We start from the raw sequence: 22,403 nt of genomic DNA on the forward strand, positions 1-22,403 counted from the left end.
CCTCTCCCTCTTTTCTTTCTTCCCATGATTTTAGACTTCTCGTTGGTTGTCGGGATTGCCGGAAATTTCATGAATCATGAAACCCCTGTTTGCCAGACCACCTTCCTCTCTTTTTCGGCCACCGGTGCTGTCGGTTGCGGCGTCTCATCTTCGAAATCGGACCTCTATCTCTCTCTCTCTTTTCTCTTGAGTGCTTGGCTGCCGGTGACTGGCCAATGGCCAGAAATCATGAAGAAAGGGGATGGATCTCCAGTTTTTTGAGAAAAAAAAAAAGAAGGAAAGCCTGCCGGCCGAACCTCGTCGTCGGCCAGCTTATGTGGTCGGCCGTCACAGCCAAACCTCTAGCCGAGCCACCGCCTTCGTTGGAGCTAGGTCAAAACCCCTCAGCACGTCCCCTGTTTCGGCCCTAGGGAGGTCGCGGAAAGAAGGAAAAGAAAAGAAGAAGAAAGAAGAAGAAGAAAAGAGAAAAAGAAAAAGAAAAAGAAAAAGAGAAAAAAAAAAATAGAAAAAAAAAGAAAGAGAGAATTTTTTATCTCTCCTCTTTCTCCTCTTTCTCTTTTCTTTCTCCTCTCTCTACTTTCTCTCTCCATTTTCTCTCTAGATTCTCTCTCTAGATCTTTTCTCTCTTTATGAATTTTCTCTCTCTAAGGTCATTCTCTCTCTCTGATTATATCATGGATTCTAGGATGAACTTGAGATAAAAATATGATGATCTGAGATTGCTCCGAAATTCGTGCAGTAGATTAGATCTCGATCCAATTCATATTCGAAATTGATAACATCAATCATGGTTAATCCATATTGAGTCATCCTGATATGATCGCTGATGATCTCGATTATGATTACCTCATCTGAAAGATATGAAGAGTCTCTCTCTACTTTCTCTCTTTAGAATTTTTTCTCTCTTCATGGACTTTCTCTCTCTAAAAATCTTGTAGACTAATGGAGGGTCCAGATACGTAGATAAATCCTGATTTTGGGTAATCTTAGGAGAAGTCCTGCATTTGTATTATTAGGATTGATTATTGATAATTTCTTCATATATGATTTTTATATTTGATTAGGATCATGAAGAGATATAATTGTTTGCATAAGATGTCGAGTGGAATATCTTATTTTCAAAATTTATAAATTAAAAAATATTGATTTCTATGCTTGGATCAGTCACCGATAAAGGTAAGAATCCCTGTACATGATCGTCATTATATATATGCTATTTTACTGTTGGTCTTGCATCATTAGTTTTGCATCGTCGGATTTGAGAATGATGAATTTATTATATCTGAGATACTGTTATTTGATTTTGAGCATGAGTATATTATGTCAATATATATATATATATCAGAGATTGATAGCATGATTATATGGATATGACATATCTAAATTGATCATAATGTAAGTCAGAATTGATTTGATGAAATCAACACATAATGATTAAATGAAAAAGAAAAATATGGTATGGACTAGTCTTGTCATGTGGAACAGTCCGTCAAGAGCTTATACTTGAGACAGCTCGCTAGGAGCTTATGCCTGGGACAGCCCCCACTGGCTTATAGGTGGATCAGCCGGTCAAGAGCTCATGCTTGGGACAGTCCGCCAGGAGCTTATGCCTGGGACAGCCTCTCACGGGATTTCGTACATGGGACAGCCGGCCAGGAGCTCATCCTGGGATAGCCTTGAAAGGCTTTTAAGTGAAAATTGATTCGGATGATGACTGAGGTATAGACTTGGTTAGTCCAGAGCCAGAAAAGAAAAGGTTAAAAATCATGTGATTATAAAAAGAGAAGTGAAAGATAAGATATGAAACAATTATTGAATAAAAGTGTTTCACCTGTTAATATATGATGATGCATTTCTTTTGATAAGATAGATAATTTATAGATATTTGTATTATTCCGGATATTGAACATGAGATTTTATATTTTATTATTTATCCTTATTTTCATATTATATTATTATATTGATGTGATATGGGAATTCTTACTGGGCTGTAAAGGTCACACATCTTCATCTTTCTTTTTCTTCTTAGAGTTACAGGACGCTTATGATTGGTTGTGGTATGGATTTGCAGGTAAGTAGATGTATAGATAGAATGTCATGATATCTGAACAGAGGATTGAAAGAATTTCAATTGTAATTATATAAGTTTTACTAGTTATTATTGAAATTAGATATTATGGATGTTGAGGTTGTAAGAAATTATTTTTGGCCTTGCATATTCTTTAGGGCTTGCTTTAAAGAGTGTGTGGCCATCACGTATTCAAACCAGCTGTTGGGTTCGGGGTGTGACATTATGATCATTAAAGAATATGACTTAAGTGGTATTTGATCTTAAGATTATAATTATTCGAAATTGTGACCTTAGTGATATTTGAACTTGAGACTATGATCATGAAGAACATGATAGACATAAAAGAAAAGATTCAATATTTGGATTTCGAATCAATAGATATTACGATAAAATTTATGCATAAGTGGTATATGATGTCTATAATAAAATTGACGAGTTATATCTTGGATTTCAATTAGTAAGGGTTGACCTAAGTATGAGAAGTGTTAATCCTGAAATGAAGAGGGAGATATTGATGTGTTGTATTGAGTATACTCGATGATTTTGGAATACTAAAGTTATATGGTTGAAGATCATGATAACCTTTTTAAATTTCAATGATAATTGTCTGAGCATTATAAGTTTTGGACTTATCTAAAGGAAGTTAATTAGGGTAAGATCTAAGGTGGAATTACATCATATGAGAGAGAAATATTTTTGAGCATTGAACCTATAATAGATCATATATGAAACTTTAGACGAAAAATATATTTGAATTTTATAATGAGAATATGAGATATGCATCTTGATAAAATCTTTGGTTATTCAAAATATCATATTTGGATATGATTTTTTTTGATCTTTCAAGTAGCATTAAATTTCAAATCAAAAATTTGCTTTTCTAGGTGGATCTAGGATATTTTGATATTATTATTAAATTAAATATGAAGAATTAGTTTTGTTAAAATATGATATATACGTTATGATGAAATCTTTAATAATTTTTATTACCATCTTTGGATTAGATTCTTTAATTTTTTTTGTGAATGTTGAAGATAGTGAAGTGTATTAATTATTCAAGTCAAAATTTAGATTTCTGAATTGAACTAAGATATCTTGCTAGTGTTAAATTTTGAATGACTTATACAAGGGATAAGATTTTATATGGATTTATCGATTAATATTAAGGGTTGTGATGAAGAGAGCTCTTCAAGAAATAATCAAGTTGATTCTACTTACAAGGATGTCGGCTTGAGTTTTTCTAGCTTGTCAAGTTGAAATTAATTCTTTTAAAAAAGAAGATTGATTTAAAAATTATCAAAATGATTGTAAGGTAAATTTAAGGTTAACTCCAATTGATTCTAGATATGTTAGATTCTTGAAGAGTGATGAAGCTTATACAATAATTTCAAAAATAAAAAGTGGATCAAGATTTAATTTTGATGTGCTATACCCAAGGGATAGTTAAGATAAAGAAACTTAAAGTTTTGCTCTAAGTTTTATATGAAATTTGAAGGTTGGATCTATCTTTGATTGATCTAACATATAAAGATATTCTTATCTTTTGATAAACCTATGTAATTTGATAAATTAAGATCAGAGTGCACAGCAAAAGCATAGTGGATTAAATTGATTAAAAATATTAATTTTTTTGATTCAAAAGATATTATGGAATATATTAGTTGCAAACAAAGAAGGATTTTATTGATAATGAAAGGATGCTATAGATTTTGACCTAATCTGATCATAGCCAGATAATTTTTATCAGTAGATTGTTTGATTGTGGATAATGCCAAGAAATTCTAGATATCTCAAGTTTATTATTAACAGCTTGATAGTTCTTTTGTTAGTTCAAATCTAGAATATCTTGCTACATATTTCATATTTTTTTAAATTTAATATTGTTACTCGAACTAATATAGAAGATTGAGATTTTCTTAAGATGAAAATCTACATATAAAATTTATTGGAAGGTCAAAAGAAGAAAGAAATTGATGATTGTGAAGAGTGTCCAATGTTCGACCTTTCTTTATTTTTACATCACAGATAATCTGAGACAATTATGAATTTTTAATGAAATGTATTAGACAAATAACTGTGGTATGTTAATACAAGTTTAAAATATTACTATTTTTCAAAAAAAAAAATCAATATGAAGAGAATGAGTTTGAGACCTCACATAATTTTATTATATCAAAATCTTGTGAACAAGTATTATGTAAGGCAGACTATTAAAAGCTTGAGAATGATATGAAGAATGTATACTTTGAAATATGTATCTCAAATGATATAACTTAATTTTGAGGATGAAATTATTTGAAGGGGGGAGAATGTAACACCCGACCCATTTGGGCCTTGGACCAGGCCCAAAATTTGAGAAGCCCAAAGCCCATACAAAAAAAAAATGAAAATGGGAAGAATCCCGATCGGAGAATGGTTCTAGGATTCTTAAAACTCTAGGACCCTCTATAAATAAGACTCTCCTCTTTCTCACGAGCCTCCACCGACGATCGTTGAGCTCAGTTCCTCCCCTTTTTTCCTTGGAAGCTGCGGCACTCTCTTCTTGTGTTCGTCAGAAATCGAAGGTCGAAGAGGCCATCGGAGTTCAGATAAGGGTCCAATCTTTTTTTCTCTCCCTCTTTTCTTTCTTCCTATGGTTTTAGACTCCTCGCCGGCCGTCGGGATTGTCGAAAATTCCATGAATCATGAAACCCCTATTCGATCGGGCCATCTTTCTTTCTTTTTCGACCATCGGTGCTGTCGGTTGCGGCATCTCATCCTCGAGATCAGACCCCCATCTCTCTCTCTCTCTCTCTCTCTTTTCTTGAGTGCTTGGCTGCCAGCGACCGGCCAATGGCCGAAAATCATGAAGAAAGGGGACGGATCTCCTATTTTTCGAGGAAGAAAAAAAGAAGGAAAGCTTGCCGGTCGAACCTCGTCGCCAGCCAGCTAATGTGGTCGGCCGTCGCAGTTGAACCTCCAATCGAGCCACCACCCTCGTCGGAGCCAAGTCAAAACCCCTCAGCCCACCCCTATTTCGGCCCAAGGGAGGTCGCGGAAAGAAGGAAAAGAAAAGAAGAAGAAAGAAGAAGAAGAAAAGAGAAAAAGAAAGAGAAAGAGAAAGAGAAAAGGAAAAATAGAAAAAAAAGAAAGAGAGAATTTTTTCTCTCTCCTCTCTCTCTTCTCTCTCTTTCCTCTCTCCTCTCTCTATTTTCTTTCTTTATTTTCTCTCTCTAGATTCTCTCTCTATTTTCTCTTTCTAGACCTTTTCTCTCTCTTTATGAATTTTCTCTCTCTAGAATCATTCTCTCTCTCTCTGATTGTATCATGGATCTTAGGATGAACTTGAGATAATATATGATGATCTGAGATTACTTCAAAATTCGTGCAGTAGATTAGATCCCGATCCGATCCATATTCGAAATTGATAACATCAATCATGGTTAATCTATATTGAGTCATCCTGATATGACCGCTGATGATCTCGATCATGATTACCTCATCTGAAGGATACGAAGACTCTCTATTCACTTTCTCTCTACTTTCTCTCTCTAAAATTTTTTTTCTCTAGAATTTTCTCTCTCTTCATGGACTTTCTCTTTCTAGAAGTCTTGTGGACTAATGGAGGGTCCAGATACGTAGATAAATCATGATTTTGGATAATCCTAGGAGAAGTCCTAGATTTGTGTTATTAGGATCGATTATCGATAATTTCTTTATATATGATTTTTATATTTGATCAGGATTATGAAGAGATACGATTGTTTGTATAAGATGTTGAGTGGAATATCTTATTTTCAAAATTCATAAATCAAAGAACATCATTTCTATGCTTGGATTAGTCACCAGTAAAGGTAAGAATCCCTGTACATGATCGTCATTATATATATGCTATTTTACTGTTGGTCTTGCATTATTGATTTTGCATCGTCGGATTTGAGATCGATGAATTTATTATATCTGAGATACTGTTATTTGATTTTGAGCATGAGTATGTTATATCAATATATATGTATCAGAGATTGATGGCATGATTATATGGATATGACATATCTAAATTGATCATAATGTAAGTTGGAATTGATTTGATGAAATCAACACATAATGATTAAATAAAAAAAAAAGATATTGTATGGACTAGCCTTGTCATGTGGAACAGCTCATCAGGAGCTTATCCCTGGGACAGTCCGCTAGGAGCTTATGCTTGGGACAGCTACCACTGGCTTATAGGTGGATCAGCCGGTCAGGAGCTCATGCCTGGGACAGCCCGCTAAGAGCTTATGCTTGGGACAGTCTCTCACGGACTTTCGTATGTGGGACAGCTAGCCAGGAGCTCATCCTGGGACAGCCTTGAAAGGCTTTTAAGTGAAAATTGATTCGGATGATGACTGAGGTATAGATTTGGTTAGTCCAGAGCCAGAAAGAAAAGATTAAAAATCATATGATTATGAAAAGAGAAGTGAAAGATAAGACATGAAACAATTGTTGAACAAAAGTATTTCACCACTTCTTTTGAAAAAATAGATAATTTATAGATGTTTGTATTATTCCGGATATTGAACATGAGATTTTATATTTTATTGTTTATCTTCATCTTTCTTTTTCTTCTTGAAGTTACAGGATGCTTATAATTGGCTGTGGTATGGATTTACGGGTGAGCAAATGTATAGATAGAATGTCATGATATCTGAACAGAGAATTGAAAAAATTTTAATTGTAATTATGCAAGTTTTATTAGTTATTATTGAAATTAGATATTATGGATGTTGAGGTTGTAAGTAATTTTTTTTTGCCTTGCATATTCTTTAGGACTTGCTCTAAAGAGTGTGCGGCCATTACATATCCGAACCGGCTGTTAGGTTCGGGGTGTGACATTTTCACTGCACTAACAAAACAGGTGATGTAAGTGGTTTGGTGAGTCTGTTAAGTTCATGTAAATTTACTAGATGGCAAGGTCCGTTCGGATTGGGTTCAGGTCAAAAAAATTCAATACAAATTTGATCAATTTATAATTAGATAAAAAATATGGTGAAAAATATAAAAACCATCGTCGACCCATTTATTTTTTCATACTGTATACTCACCCACCAACTTAATTTTCACTTATCAGTTATATGTATAATTAAACATAAAGCAAAACATGGTATGCAAAGATTGCAAACAAGACAATTAGATTTAAGTTACAATATATCATCATAATAACAGTAAACTAAGAAATTTATGCTATATGGTAATAAATTGGCCGAAATGGGATTTCACATTCAAAATCCCATGTCCTGTCCATTATCTCTACAACCATTTTTTTTAAAAAAAATTAAGGGGAGCTACATGGAATAAAATAAAGAACTATTAATTATATTGGGTTTGGGGGTTGGTTGCTCATTGTATCTATCCTGATGACCTATGTGAAATTTTTTGTGTGCTGTGGGCGATGCAGAACCACGTGCACTGTCCATGATGACTGATTCATACGTAGGGTCGAAAGAAAAAAAAAATTTTTTTTTTGGGCATCATGCCTTGATCTCATGCGTGAGCTAATCATCGCGGGTGGTGCGTGCGTTCTGCACCGCCCGTGGTGCGCAAAAAATTTCTCGGTGACCTATTGGATAACCTCAAGTCTACTACTTTGTTATTGGATCGATTTTAGATTGACCTGGAACCAATTGGACTTCGAAGAAAATCCACCTAAAACCCTTTTCCCCAGGTTTGTGGTGTTGCCTTGCTCGAGATCAGAATTGTTTTAAAGGTGAACTTTGGAGACCTTTAGCCCTTGGAAGGCCATATGCATGTTGAAAGGCATAGCGTTTTTGTATCAAATACAAGCAAACTTTGAATAGTTTCCAGAATCCAAATTTCAGACCCATAGGTTCACGATCGGCTGGACTGCATTCTGATTGCAGTTGCAAGCTCGAAAGCAGATTGGAAATGGATTAGAAGACACTGACACCAATTCAAATGCCTAGATTGATTCTTGAATACTTTTGCACCAAACCAAATATTTAGTGTAGATTGGACTCGCACTCTGCAAAACCTTCTTCTTCCTTTTCTTTTCTAAGTGAGATCATGAGGCATTCAAATAATATGGCATAACATTTAGAAGCATATTGTTCTCTCAAAATAAACAACCATTGGACTAGAGGTTGCCCAATGGTTCAGTTGACGAAGTTATTGGGTGGTAGATACGAGCGACCTAAATTTGTACCTTGACTTCAGCTAGGCTTTTCTTCATTCTAAGTTTCAAAATCAAAAAGAAAGAAGGAAAAAAAAAACAATAATGTGTCATGGAACAAGGTCCAATTTGCTATTTTGCTAGAACATTGGGATGAGAAATAAAGTTGTAAATTTTGAGGCTGAATACTTAATTTTTTGGATATTCTCAAAAATAATTAACAATTAAATTCTATGTATATACGTGGTCGATAGCTATGTTTACATGCCCACATAGAACCTCTCTCTCTCTCTCTCTCTCTCTCTCTATATATATATACATATAGATGTTTGTATGTATGTATAAAGGGTTTCTATCATTCTGAATAAACATCACTAACGCCCGTTCCCCACCGCCTCTCAGTGGAAAAAAGAGCAGCTCTCTGAATACACCGATGGCGGCTCGGGCGGCGCTCGCGGCGGCTTCCTCCATCTCCCGTTCCTCCCGCCCCTCTCCGGCGGCCAAACTCATTCCCCGTAGGGGCCTCGCTGGCGGCGGTGGTCCGTCTCTCTCCTCCTCGTCGATCCTTCTCTCTTAATCCCCACCTTTGTTTATTTCTTTTTGTCTGATCTCTCCTTTTCTTGGTCGTTGGACAAGACTTTATCAATCCAATAAAGTAATAGATAATAAAACTAATCCTTTTTTTCTCTTCTTTTCTTGCGTAATATTATTTGACCATTGTTTGCAAGGTAAATTCTAATTACCCTGTCGATTTAAACCTAGATATTTCCAAAAAAAAAAAAAATCTAAATTGGGCCAAATATGTAGCTGAGGTTTACCTTTTTATGATATACATTGATACATACATACATATATAGATATATGTATGTATTAATCAGTTGCAAAATGAACCGTCAGTAACTTACTTTGATGATGCAAGAGGTTCTTGTCAGATAATTTTCATCTTTGGCAGGTTTATATGGCTATTAGGTTTTTGTTGTGATATTTTTGTATATTTTAAATTTTTGCAGATCAACATGGACCGCCAAAGGTTAACATTTGGGAAGACCCGCTGAGTCCATCTAAATGGAAGGAAGAGCATGTAAGCTTTGCATCGATGGCTCCATACCTATTTCACTAAATCTTGGTCTTAAATTATTATATGAACCCGAAAATTATAAGCTTGTTGCCAGTTCCTTTTAGAAGTTTGAATTTCCTATGTATGGCATGTAAATATTTTGAACCTTTTCTTTTTAGCTGTAGGTTTTAGTGAATTTTTATGCATAATATAGTAAATTTTTGAAGATAACATGCCGACTCTCTGGTCAATATGTTCAATACCATGCATTTTGGTCAAGTGGCATGAAAATGTAAATTGGTATGTTTGTGTGCACGCATGTGAATGTGTGTATAATATGTAAATATGTGTATATATATATGTTTACATATACAGGCAATCAAACGTACACATACATACAATAATGGAGCCATCATCCAACTATGGTCCTAGGCTCCTAGCAATTTGGGTGACTGGGAACAGACCTACCCTTTTTTGGCTCAAAGTGGCTACCCCAGGGTTCAAACCTGCACCATGACGCTTGTCAACCCAAGCCTTTTACTATTGCACCAAGAAATAGCTACACAAATACAATCATAATAAATGCAGTCTTTTTTTTTTTTTTTTTAAATATGTATTTTCTTCCAAAACTTGGAAATTAAATAATGTGGAATGTGTATGAGGTATAGATGAGCTGATCTAGTACTTCCATGCATGTAACTGTTGTAAATGAATTTCTTGTGGCATTCTATTGAGAGTATTTTTGAGTTAAGTGGAATTGCACAAGAATGAGGTAAAAGTTTTGCAGTATACCATCAAAAAATGTTTTGTTGTTTGATCATACTTTAGGAAGTATTAGTTCCAAAGTGGAAAATCTTCTGTTTTAAGCAGAAAGTTTGCTTAGAGCAGAACAATTTGGCTCTATAGGTAGCTGTGTTCCAACTTCAGAGCTTAAGCTTCCTTTCCCTTTGGATGAGATATATTAAGATTTTGAGTTCAAGGACTTGAGGCTAGAAACTTTTTTTTTTTTGATGTGTTGTCATTCCAATTGGTATTGCGACTCAAAGCAAACCTCATAGTTCAATCTATGTCTAATCTGGACATGACATTCAAATCAAACAATGCGGTGTGATGTAGGATTATAGCTATGATCTGTTTGTTTGTTTTACTTGTTTCTTCTCATTGGCCAGATATAATGCTGGGAGATGAGCTTGCCTGCGTGTCAAATTTTATTTAAGACGTTAACCAAAAGGAAATCTTAAGTACTGTAATCTCAGTTTTGCATTGAAGAACAGTAAGGAGAAAAGGCTTTCCTTTCCCCATTTCCCCACTTACAGTTTCTTCCTCTTCCGATTCTCGTTCAGCTCGTCCCCCATTTTCTCCTTAATTACTATTTCTATTGTCATTTTATTAGATTTGTCTAGGTCTGGAATAGAAACAAATCTAAAATTCTTATAATCCGCCATCATTAACATGGTCCTGGATCAAATGATATAAAGAGCATCAGATGCAGCATTTAGAATGTCCAATTTGCACCCAATAAGGAGCATCTTCCACATCGTGAAGACAATTTACAATGTCTGTTTAGGTTGCTGGAAGCATGCAACAAATATTGAATGAGCATAGACTGCAGTCTACTAAGATTTTCGTGAATATTGATGAGCTCTTTGCTTTCATGATGAACCTACAGTGTGGTAAAATCTAATTAAAACCTTCTATTTTTTCCAACCTAGGAAATCTAGGCCAAATCTCCTAAACTGTTTGATGAGAATATAAATTAAGCCGTTTCGTATTCTAGGCACTGACATACTAGTTTTATTAGTTAGGAGGGTTTGTTCATCTTCAATTCAGCAAATAATTGCAGACTTTGCATCATGGCAACAATCTCATGATTGGGCAACTCTCTTACACTCTAGATAAATGATAACCTCCATGACTACATTGATGTTTATCTCCCCACCCTCACTTTCTACTCTGATGCTTTTCCTTCCTCAATACTATCGGAAATAGAGATGAAGAGAGATTTCCGTTGATTTTTTCCCATGAAATACTGTAAGATCCCACCATGAAGTTTGAACCCTGAACCTCTCCCAAGTGGAGAGGGATGTCCACTAGCTGAGCAAGGGTTGGTTGGCTTGAAAATGCAACATAGAGAGAGAGAGAGAGAGAGAGAGAGAGAGAGAGAGAGAGAGAGTTTTGCAAAAATTCCTATAGCCTGTTTTCTACCTTCCAAGATTTTTTCACCTCCATGGATTCTTAGGTGTCCCTATCAAGATTAAGAAGATATATCTTTTTCCTCCCAAGTTTAAATTTTTGCAAATTTGACTTTCGTTCGCTATGCTTTTTTCCCTCCATGTATTTGAATTGATGAAAATTGGTTGTTGAAATGTATTTGGATTTATTTAATTCTAAAGTTTTATTTGTTCCCTTCTTTAGCGGATGATTACTTGCCCATCAACTTTGTTTCAGCTTCTATTTTTTTCTTAAATGCTATGATCATTCAACTAGAATTGGATTTCTTCTTTCATTTAGTCCATAAAAAAAATCTCTGTTGTAAGTATATTATGAACATAACTGTGAGAATCTAGTTGTTTTGCTCCTGCTTTTATCAATCAATTTGAATCCCTACTTTGATTTCCCTTTTCATTATCTCTTCATATCCTATAAAATCTAGTTTAGGTTTTTGATTGATGTGTCATTGCTCAAGTTTGTTATTATAGCTGTAATAAATCTAAAGCTCTATCTTAATATTAGCATAGAAAGGGTCTTTGATATCTGTTGTTAGACTGGAAGACCCATTACAAGATGGTGACAATGGTGGCAAAGAGTGGCAATTGATGATTTTAGTGTGTAGGAAAGAGATGAAGCAAGAAGAGTGAGAAGAGGAGAATGTTGCAACCAAAAAGGGATTTGAATGAATCAATGGCCATGGCAAAGACAAGAAGCAAACACGACTGGTTGAGGATGGCTCATGGAGATGGACAAGGTTAAGTTGGCTTATGTGAGGCAAATCATTAAAGCATCACAAGAGAAAGGCAACCTTCATCTTCTTGACGATAGCCTAATTAATATTTTACTATTTTTGTTGGGTTGGAGAATTGAAGAGAATCGCTACATGTTAGTTGAAGAAATTGTTATGCTAGCACAATCTGGTCAAACTAATTGGACTCTTTAGTTTGTTCGTGAATTGGACATGACCCTAACATTAGTTGGGAATATTTTTCTGCTTAAATCCATGAATCAGGGCAATAGGCAATTGCTTTTCATAATCTAGGATCATTTAACTCTAATGGGAAATAATACGACAACCACTCATTGCTTTTGGTGCTTGAGGTAGTGTGGAATGCTTGTCAAAGAAAGGGGGAAACAAGTTGCTGATTTTTTTCCTTTAGTAACAGTCGAGTACTTTGTAAGGAGCTGATGAATCAATTATTTAGATGGTTGCTCTCAATGAGGAGCAAGTATCCTGGAATCTTTACTAGTCTCCTTCAAGAGTTAGGTCCTAGGTAAAGTTGACAAGCTACTTTTTCTAAACTTTTTCCTTGCTTAGGTTTCTAACTCTGTTCACTTATTTTTTTCTAAGCAAATGGAGGAAGGTGCAAATTGCTGCTCATTGAAGACAACTTGAAACGCGTGCACAAAACTAGGGGAGTAAAATGCAAGACTTGAATAAATGATCTGGTCATGAGGAGACTGTGCATGGACGAAGATCACCATTTCTATAATTTGTTCTTGTTAGTTGATGGCACATAATACAAGTCTGGTTCGATTAGTTGTGATAGATTAAAGAGTCCACAAGGACCTACATTGAGTGGATTTATGATGTATGCATTAGTTGGGACATCACCAGATAATAAGATTTAGGAAAGGTTGGTGGAACATCAGGTTTAGATGGTAGTGTAGACTGAAGCATTTGATGGTTTGGGCTTGGTCCAAGCCCATGTTGAAGAGCCAAAATGCTTTCTAGCCTAGGTTAGGCAAGGTTCAATATCATGCCCTTTTTTTTTTTAGCTCAATATTTGCTCCATGATCAAACCCAAAGTTGGAGTTCAACCTAATTGGACCTGGCCTAATACTGGCCTTAGGTCATGGATCAATCGATCTCATTCTATTTCCATGGTTAACATGAGGGTGGGAAGAGGGGTGAGAGAGTTTCCTCTGTGATGGTTGGGATTGGAGCTAGTAGTGGCTGAGAAAGGAGCCAGCAATAGTACTTGGCATTGGTTGGGAGGCTCGGTATTATGGTTGGCAGGGACCAACATTAGAGCTAGCAAGGGCGGAGATCGGAGTTGGTAGTGGTCTGGGTGATGAAGCTTATAGGAAGAATGGAGAAGCGGCACCAATGGAATGAGCAAATGAATTAGGGATGGAGTAGAATTAGATTTTAGATATAGAGTATTTTTGGAGTTCAAACTTATGCAATATGTATATTATTTATTGTTATATATTTTGTAATATTTAATATAATAATATATGTTTAGGCTAGGCCTGATCAGATTGGGTTAAATTATAGCAAGCTTGTGCTCAGCCTGTGTCTTAATTGACTCGAGAATTCTAAACTTGGGTTGGTCTAGCTGGTCTGGCTAGAATTTATTGTCCATGCCCACACACAATCGGGCTAGAAAGCTAGGCTGAATACTCTCAGGTCCGTGGAGGAGATACATGCATATAGTTAGCTTAATTAGCCACTTACTTTGATTAAATATACATACTGAGATGGCTTCAGAATTCCCTGGCTACCACATAATCCTTGGTTGATATATAGAGGAATCAAAAAAATACAAGGTTTGCTTTGCATGGTTAGAGTGTATATCCTGAGCATGTATCCTTAAAGACAGGTGATGGTGATTGAAGGGATGCCATTGAAGGATCAACAAAGTCAAGAAAACTGTATGGTAGTACTTGAAGGCAATATATGAGGAAAAACTTTGCACATCTGTTGGGTGACACTCACGGAGGCAACATATGGGCTCAGGTTGGCGTAGAAGGAATATTATTAACATCCAATTTGCTTGGAAAAGTTAAGCGGTCTCGTTATTGATAGTCAAAGTACAAAGAACATGGTGTCTCTTGAACTTGAGGAAAAGCTAAAACACTAAAATGGAGTGGGAAGAGCATTCATGTTTGGTGCTTCTCCTTTAGATGATATAATTTATGATCTTGTGCGATATGATTTAGTTCACTCTACTCAAGTCTATTAGGATGCCCATGGGCCTATGATAAGAAGATCAAGCTTGGTGTTTCTCCAGCACATACACCTTTGTTGACATGAACAAGCAGTTGACCTTCCACTAGATGCAAAGCCTCCATGGTTAGGTACAGCATGAAATATGATGCAAAGTAATAGAGGTGGACCTTTGGTTCTGCACTGGGATAGAAGCACTAGATGCCTTTCATGCCAAAACTTGAGGATGAACCACATGTAACTAGAAGCAAATGACTAATATGATTCATGAATTCTGATTGCTGATTTGAGTGCTCAGCTTTAACTATTTTGTCTTTATTATCAGTCTAATAGTTTTTGGTATTGATTGGTGAGGTTAGAAGTTGTGTCAAGAGTTTGGACTTTGGAGGGCCAGCCTAGTGCTTATGTGGTATATATTAGTTATTTGCCATATAATTGAGCTTTCAAATTTCTTGGGACCCACAAGAGGTTAATCAAAGAAAGAGGAGACTCGGTTTGGTATCTGTATGGTCCCCTTGGGTGTCCATATGCCCCTCTACAACATCTTATGTGGTATATCTTAGTTGCCATATAATTGAGCTTTTAAATTTCTCAGGATCCACAAGGGGTTAAAAAAAGGGGAGACAGGATTGGGTATCTGTGTGGCCTACATGGGTGTCCATATGCCCCTCTACAATGACCTTTCTTTTCTTAGGGGGTTGATCATGGTTTAGCTATAAGGCATTTTAGGCATTATATTTTCAATTTGAAAATAAAGATTGAAAAGAAAGAAAGGTTTTTTCTTCTCTTAGCTCTCTTGGAAGTCCCTTCTCTCCCTATTCTCTCTTGCTTTACATATTTCCCTTTTCGTGTGCTGTTATTGTCATTATTTCATAAGATCTAAGTGGAACTGAATCAGAAAGATTGCTAATTCACTATCATTCGTGCAATTGACCACCTTCAGCTGGGCCTACATTAGTTGATATTGGAGTCTAATCAAAGCCTTTGTCCGCTAGATTGGGAAACATAGATCATGATTGCTAGTTGTCTATATTCACAAAAAGATTAAGAAGACAATTTGGTTTTCTTTACATGCATCTGTTGATCCACAAATGCATTTCATTTCATTTTCTTGCTGTGAAATTAAGGATATGCAAGAATTTAGAGGACAAGATCAAAGGAATCTGGTTGAAGTTCTACAATTTGTACCAACATGAACTTTAAGGGGTGCCTTGGTTTTCAAGTTTATAAAAACTATTTTTTTTTGTAAAACTTGATTTTTATGGAAATAGGTTTTCATAGTGTTTTTACTAAAATTTGTTTTCTTTAGTTTGTTGTTTGGTGGCATAAATTTTGTGGGGTATCATAATAGATTGGGAGAAGGAAAATGAGAGGCAAGATGAAGGTAGTGTAGGAAGACAACAGGGCCAATAAAAGAGAATATGAGAGTAGATGTGGGAGTGGAGGGGTGCACAAAGGAAGAGGAGAAAAAATAGAGGGGGCAGATGGATGAGAGGAGAAAGAGGATATGATGAGGGTGTCTTTCTTTCCTTGATATGGGAGGATGTAATCAATGTGTGGATGTTTGGCTCCAGAGAGAGTATTATTTGATATTTTAAGAAATAAATCTTCAAAAAATAATTGGTGCTTAGGTATTTTGGTATCCATAAGATACTTGGTTTATCTTAAACTTAGTTTGACATTTTATGAAACTTATGAATCAACAAAACCAATCAAAAAGAGAATATGAGAGTAGATGTGGGAGCGGACGGGTGCACAAAGGAAGAGGAGAAAAAATAGAGGGGGCAGATGGATGAGAGGAGAAAGAGGATATGATGAGGGTGTCTTTCTTTCCTTGATATGGGAGGATGTAATCAATGTGTGGATGTTTGGCTCCAGAGAGAGTATTATTTGATATTTTAAGAAATAAATCTTCAAAAAATAATTGGTGCTTCGGTATTTTGGTATCCATAAGATACTTGGTTTATCTTAAACTTAGTTTGACATTTTATGAAACTTATGAATCAACAAAACCAATCAAAAAGAGAATATGAGAGTAGATGTGGGAGCGGAGGGGTGCACAAAGGAAGAGGAGAAAAAATAGAGGGGGCAGATGGATGAGAGGAGAAAGAGGATATGATGAGGGCGTCTTTCTTTCCTTGATATGGGAGGATGTAATCAATGTGTGGATGTTTGGCTCCAGAGAGAGTATTATTTGATATTTTAAGAAATAAATCTTCAAAAAATAATTGGTGCTTAGGTATTTTGGTATTCATAAGATACTTGGTTTATCTTAAACTTAGTTTGACATTTTATGAAACTTATGAATCAACCAAACCAATCAAATATTTTTTTGCAAAATTTTATTGACGTAAAACTAGTAACCAAATAGCGAATTTGGATGTAGATGTTGGTGAGAGACTGTGTTGAATATGCAGTGCGTATGGCTAGGGCTTGGTAAATTTTGTGTTTGAGCACTTTTCTTTGTATTATGTATGTTGTTTTTTTTTTTCGGTCTGAATATGTCTTGACATCAGGTTGACTATTGCATCTGGAAAAGGGTCAATGTTAGACTGTTTTGGACCTTAAATATTGGGCTTAAGACTCTCCTTTGTCTTATCGAATAACCTTTATCCTAACTACAGTGTATAGGTGCATTTCAACCCTTGACTGTGAAGCATTCTCATCATTCCACTTCAATCCTGGTTGAGTTCTAATCCAATGATTGGCTATGTGGCTTAATCCCATGTGTATGCTGACTCTATATTGAGGGTGGGGAAAAAGGAGGGAATTAAATACACTCCTTATAAATTATATCTTCTCCCTTTTCTTTCTTTATTTCAGAAAAAGAGAAACTAGGAATGTAAATTAACTAAAGCAAAGGTTGTTTTCTTAATTGATTCCTGTGATAGGGATTGCAAACCTCCATCGGATGTTTCTCCTCAACTATTCATGTGCATTAGATATTCCTAGTTTTAGTTGCTTAGGTGAATCTGTGATGGTACCATTTTTCATTTCACAAAAATTGATCTCCACAAAAGGAACTTTTTAGAACTTTTGAGTATACTTAATGCAACCCGACTTTATTTATTCCCCTTCCAAGGAATATATACGTAACATATTTACATAAAAAAGCTGTATATTTTAGCAACCATTTACAATTTTCAGATGATTCTCTACTTCATAGCTTTAACTTTTGTAACAAGGTTTTTCGAGCCGGTATCATGACCCGTACTGATCGGCGGTCAATACAGTATGGTATGGATTCATATTGTGCCATGCTGGATGTACATAAATAGGGAGAGGGAGGGAGGGGGAGAGAGAGAGATATTGGAGGGAGGGGGGAGAGAGAGATGGTGAGAGAGAACCCTAACCCTAAGAGAGAGAGAGATAGAGAACCCTAACCTTAAGAGGGAGAGAGAACCCTAACCCTAACCCTCACTCTAAGGGGTCGCATAGAAGAAGAAGGGGAGAAAGAGGAATGGGGAGAGGGGGAGAGGGGGAGAGGGATAGAGAGATTGAGAGTCATACTTGGGTATCTCTATTCGAAAGTTGTAGCCATGGTTGGAGATAAAGATGGTGAACAAGGCCAGTCGAGGGAGATTGTCAAGGAAACCGCACCAAGGGGATCTCAGTATTGAGCAAAGAGGTGTCTATGCGAGGGCTCAGGATCATTGAAGGCTTCTGTTGTCCTTCCAACTAAAAGGAGAGATCGGGTGAGGGGAAGGCGGGAGGAGGGGGGATGCAATTGAGATTTTATTGGGCCCAAAACCATTCTGGTTCTTGATCAGTTCAATATGGCTTGGACCACCTGGTTTGAAATGGTTTGGCTCACCTAGTTTGTAATGTTATGTACTTGGAGGGAGCTTGCAGTTACAATTATCAAATCTTATATATTTTAAGCACTACTTTGTATTGCAATCCTATAACTATCTTGTGTTTGTATTCCTTTTTGGTTTTCACTGGTTTTCACTGCTATTCTTGTGTGGAGATCTTGTGGAATTTTTATTTTATTTTATTTTATTTTTTTCTGGTGAGATGATGAGAAATTCATGTGGCATTTTTATGACTTGCAGTTCGTACTTGCTAGTTTAGCTGGCTGGTTCTTGCTAGGTTATGGAGGATACAAGCTGTTCGGTGGAAAGAAGGGAAAGAAGGAAGAGGTAATTGTTAGTCTTAAAACTGTGAAAACTGCACCTTTCATTTCACATATATCATTCTTTGGAATTATATATGCTTTGTATGCTGGATGGAGGCTATTGTGCTTTTCTTTATAATTTAGTTTTATATCTACTTGAAGAGGATTCCCATGCATCAAGTACAAGAGCATCTTGGAAAAAGTGTAGCGTAACAATTATGTGCAAAGTGATATTTCTGAATATATATGCAGATGCTTCTCTGATAAGTTTCAGTAAGGTAAACAGGAGGGGGAGGGGATAGGGTTTGGGCTTTAGAATTCATAGCATGCTAACATGTTGGGCTAGTGGCATATCTAGTAAGAATTTTGTATGCATCGTGTTCATATCCACTTTCAAAGCAGATAGAATATACTGTATCTTGAAGAATTTTGTGATCATAATCCCAACTAAATGAATGGGTCCATCTCTCTCCATTGGTGAATTTTTTTTGAGTAAGATAAAATGTTTTGGCATTTTTCAGAGTGTAACAATTCAAGCAATCCTAAAATGTAAGGTCTCACATATGATCTTCTAGGGATGTCACTCATAAGCGATCCTAATTTGAATTTTTTTCAGCTGTTTGATGCCTTCTAATTTATTAATGCATCTGATGTTCTTAATTGATTTCATTTTTTTATTTTGAAATACTCTAGATGGCACCTGTAAATGCATCTCAGAAAGAAGAGATTTGAAACATCAGTAATTTTATTGAGTCAGGTGGAATAAATTCTTGGAAGAGATAGATCAGTTAACCACGGGAGAGGTAGTTCGATAACTAGACCCAACTTTTATAATTTTTTTCTCCCAACACCCAGTACCAAAGCTGGTAAATGGCTTTTCTTCTTGCCTCTGATGACTAGTGACTTTGTATAATTGTTGTCTGCATGAGCTTGGTTAGATGGGCCTGCTACTTTGGCTAACGGAGAGTAGCAGATCTGGTAGGTTAATTGAGTCCATGGATTTGCTCTCATTCCGTGGTTAGTTGAGCCCTGATCCAACTTAGATAAGCCCCAGAATATTCTTCTAGTATTTTCTGTCAGTGGCTTGCTCAATTTCCCTTTGATTCTCTCTCCATCTTAATCAAACGTCTCTACCAAGTGATTTCTGCAGGTAGTGGCAGGGAGTACGTGAGGTGTCTCAGTTTAATCCGAGTAGTGGAAAGTAGCAACAGTACACAGGTTGGTGTCTCTGGGTTTGAACTTGACTGCTATTCTAGCTGTCCGTCCCCTGCGACAGAAGAGACCTAGCAGTTTGGGTGGTGGATCCTCCTGCCTTTTTCTTAGACTTCTCTGCTCGCACCTCTTCTTCCTTTTTCTTACCCTGATTGCAATATCTCACGAAGATACCAATCTGCAAAAGTTCTAAAAAACATATATAATTGCAGCACCTTAGTTCATTCTTGGTGTTAATTGTTGACCTGTTCACCTTATAGGTGTAAGCATGCTTCCAATGTATGTAGTTGTTACATAGTTATTTTACGAATCATATTGGTATTGATGCTAATTAACTTTTTGTTGAAATGCCTTATTCATTATCTAATTGCAGTGTGTGACAGGATAAAAATGTATTTGAGAAGATTTTATTCCTTTTTCCCATCTTTTCTTATTTTAAATGCCATTTGTTGCTAATTCTAACCTTGGGTTACTGGTAGGTTTTCTTCAAATTTTATAGGGTGCCCTTGGGTCTTAGCAATTCCTGGACTGTACAGTTATAAACAAAGAGTTAAACAAAAGTTTATTAGGGATGTAATATGACCATCTTGTGATAGTATTTTTATTCAACTGTTTCAGGAGATCAGCTTCATTTTTAATTTACACCTTATTAGACAAGAAGATCATGAGTAGACATAATTCACATTTTGAGCAATTATTCCTCTGGATTAACACTACTGGCATGTCCAACGCACATGCCAGTAACCATTTTATTCTCATCAGAATACATCTCTTTGTTGAAAGTTTTGCATAAACGGTTAAACACTGATTGCAGTTCTGATAGAAAAATTGACTGATCCATGGTTCAAGTGGCTTCCTTTTATATGGTACAAATATGCCTGGCACAAGTTCTATTGTTGTTTCTCATGCTTGAGTTTCCCTTCTGTGCGTACCCTTTGCTGTATATGTCCTAAAAATGAAAACTAGGACCTTAATTTCAATTAGGAAAAAGAAAGAAGATTGATCTTAAATTTTTAGGTGTGAACATTACAACAAATCTGGCTTCTATAATTTTCATCAATATGTATGAAGATTTTTCTCCTAATGGTTATCTTATAGAATGCCTTGTATGAAATTAATGGTTCCCTTATGTTTCTTGTTACAGGAAGTTGGGGAATCAGCGAAGTAGAGTACTTATGTCTGCACTACTGCTTTCTTTCTTCTGTGAAGAACCTGGAAATAAAGCACTTGCAAAGGCATGAATGAAACCTCTTGAAGGGTTATAACTTTGTTCTGTTTTATCAAGTTTTGTGGTAGGCTATATAATGTGAGAGCTTTTCCTGTAATCTCAGTGAATACTTTGATATGTGACAAACTCATTGTTTTGTTGGGTTTAATCACATTATGATAAATTTCCACAACAACTCTGTTATTAATTTATCACTCCTGGAGATTGTTAACTTCATTCTTTGGCATTTTTTCGATCCTTTTTTTTCTTGCTATCATTTCTCATCTGAATAAGTCCGCATTTCTTCACGTAGAAATCAATTTTTTATTACATTTTGCCAGTCACTGATTGTTCTCAGTTGGATTTCAGTGTTCTTCTAAATTCTGCTTCTCTAGAGGTTTATGACAGACTTAACTTCCGAGGCTCTTCGGTGAAAATAAACCATAGCCCTGGGCAGTACCCAAAACTTATGGAATTATCATTAGTTATCTTGAATTCTTTTAATTGAAACATGTAATAATTCCTTGCTCATATTTTCAGCAATGACTGCTGGCCTGTGCTGAACTGAACGTTTTTCTCTTTTTCTATTATAAACCACTTTTTGGTCTTTTTCCAAGCTTTTCTCCGGCTCTTGCTCTCCTTTGATTCTCTCTCTCTCTCTCTCTCTCTTTCACACATTGTAATCTCTCTTCTAGCGATCTCTCTCATCTCTAGTGATCTATGTCGATTGATGTTGGTAGCGACACCCTCTCTCTCTCTCGCTCCAGCATGGTGCTTATGCTCTTGATCGATGTTGATGTTGATGCTGTCACTCTCAATTGATGTGGACGTCTTTCTTTTGGTATTCCTCTCTCCACATCTCTCTCTACCCTCCCTCATCCTCTTTCTCTCTCCTTTCTTCCCTCCATCCTCTCTCTCTGTCTCTTTTCCATGGTTCTCCTTCTAGGGTTAAGGTTAGTGTTAGGGCTTCTCTCTCTCCTCTACTCTCGATCTTTTGTTTAATACACCTTAGCTCAATACTTACAAGTATTGGACCAAATTGATTGCTGGTTAGTACAAGCCCCGGCACTGGTTAGCTGAGATTTTGAGTTCCACAAAGTCTAATTTTTTCTGCTGCTTTTCAACTAGCTCAATCCAGTTATTTCTATGATAAAATGGAATCAACGATAAATCCTGAAACTAGGATCTCTGATGTGATTAGCAGATGGTTTTTTCTATCCTGGTAACTTGCATCTTCTGCAGGCTGACATAGAATTCTCAAAATAGTAAATAATGGAGTTCTTTCATATTTAAAATAAGGAGGGGGTTATATGCCAGAGAATACATATGCTGGCAAAGTTTTTAATGCTGCAACTGTTTATACTTGTTTTGTTCTAACAGTTTGGATGGTTTCATGAATTGATTATCTTTGGGAACGAATAAGGAAA

The 22,403-nt window shown here is 36.1% G+C and overlaps 1 protein-coding gene across 2 annotated transcripts; it reads left to right on the forward strand.

Moving 5' to 3' along the window:
• Nucleotides 1-8,558: 8,558 nt before the first annotated feature.
• LOC105045422 (uncharacterized) lies at nucleotides 8,559-21,213 on the forward strand. 2 transcript variants are annotated; one of them, XM_010923696.2, is made up of 5 exons: nucleotides 8,559-8,758; nucleotides 9,230-9,300; nucleotides 18,496-18,582; nucleotides 19,708-19,775; nucleotides 20,914-21,213. In XM_010923696.2, the coding sequence occupies exons 1-4, from the start codon at nucleotides 8,653-8,655 to the stop codon at nucleotides 19,726-19,728; spliced, it is 285 nt and encodes a 94-aa protein (XP_010921998.1). In that variant the 5' UTR covers nucleotides 8,559-8,652; the 3' UTR covers nucleotides 19,729-19,775; nucleotides 20,914-21,213. The 2 variants fall into 2 exon arrangements, with proteins under 2 accessions (XP_010921998.1, XP_010921997.1); XM_010923695.3 differs by lacking the exon at nucleotides 19,708-19,775 and having other exon boundaries at nucleotides 8,562-8,758.
• The last annotated feature ends 1,190 nt before the right edge of the window (nucleotides 21,214-22,403 follow it).

This window comes from Elaeis guineensis, chromosome 5, assembly GCF_000442705.2.
Source record: "Elaeis guineensis isolate ETL-2024a chromosome 5, EG11, whole genome shotgun sequence".
Classification (NCBI taxonomy): domain Eukaryota; kingdom Viridiplantae; phylum Streptophyta; class Magnoliopsida; order Arecales; family Arecaceae; genus Elaeis; species Elaeis guineensis.

Coding starts and splice junctions, on each gene's coding strand:
- LOC105045422 (XM_010923695.3), top strand. CDS start 8,653: ATGGCGGCTCGGGCGGCGCTCGCGGCGGCTTCCTCCATCTCCCGTTCC. Junction 8,759..9,229: donor GGGCCTCGCTGGCGGCGGTG/GTCCGTCTCTCT, acceptor AAATTTTTGCAG/ATCAACATGGACCGCCAAAG. Junction 9,301..18,495: donor CTAAATGGAAGGAAGAGCAT/GTAAGCTTTGCA, acceptor TATGACTTGCAG/TTCGTACTTGCTAGTTTAGC.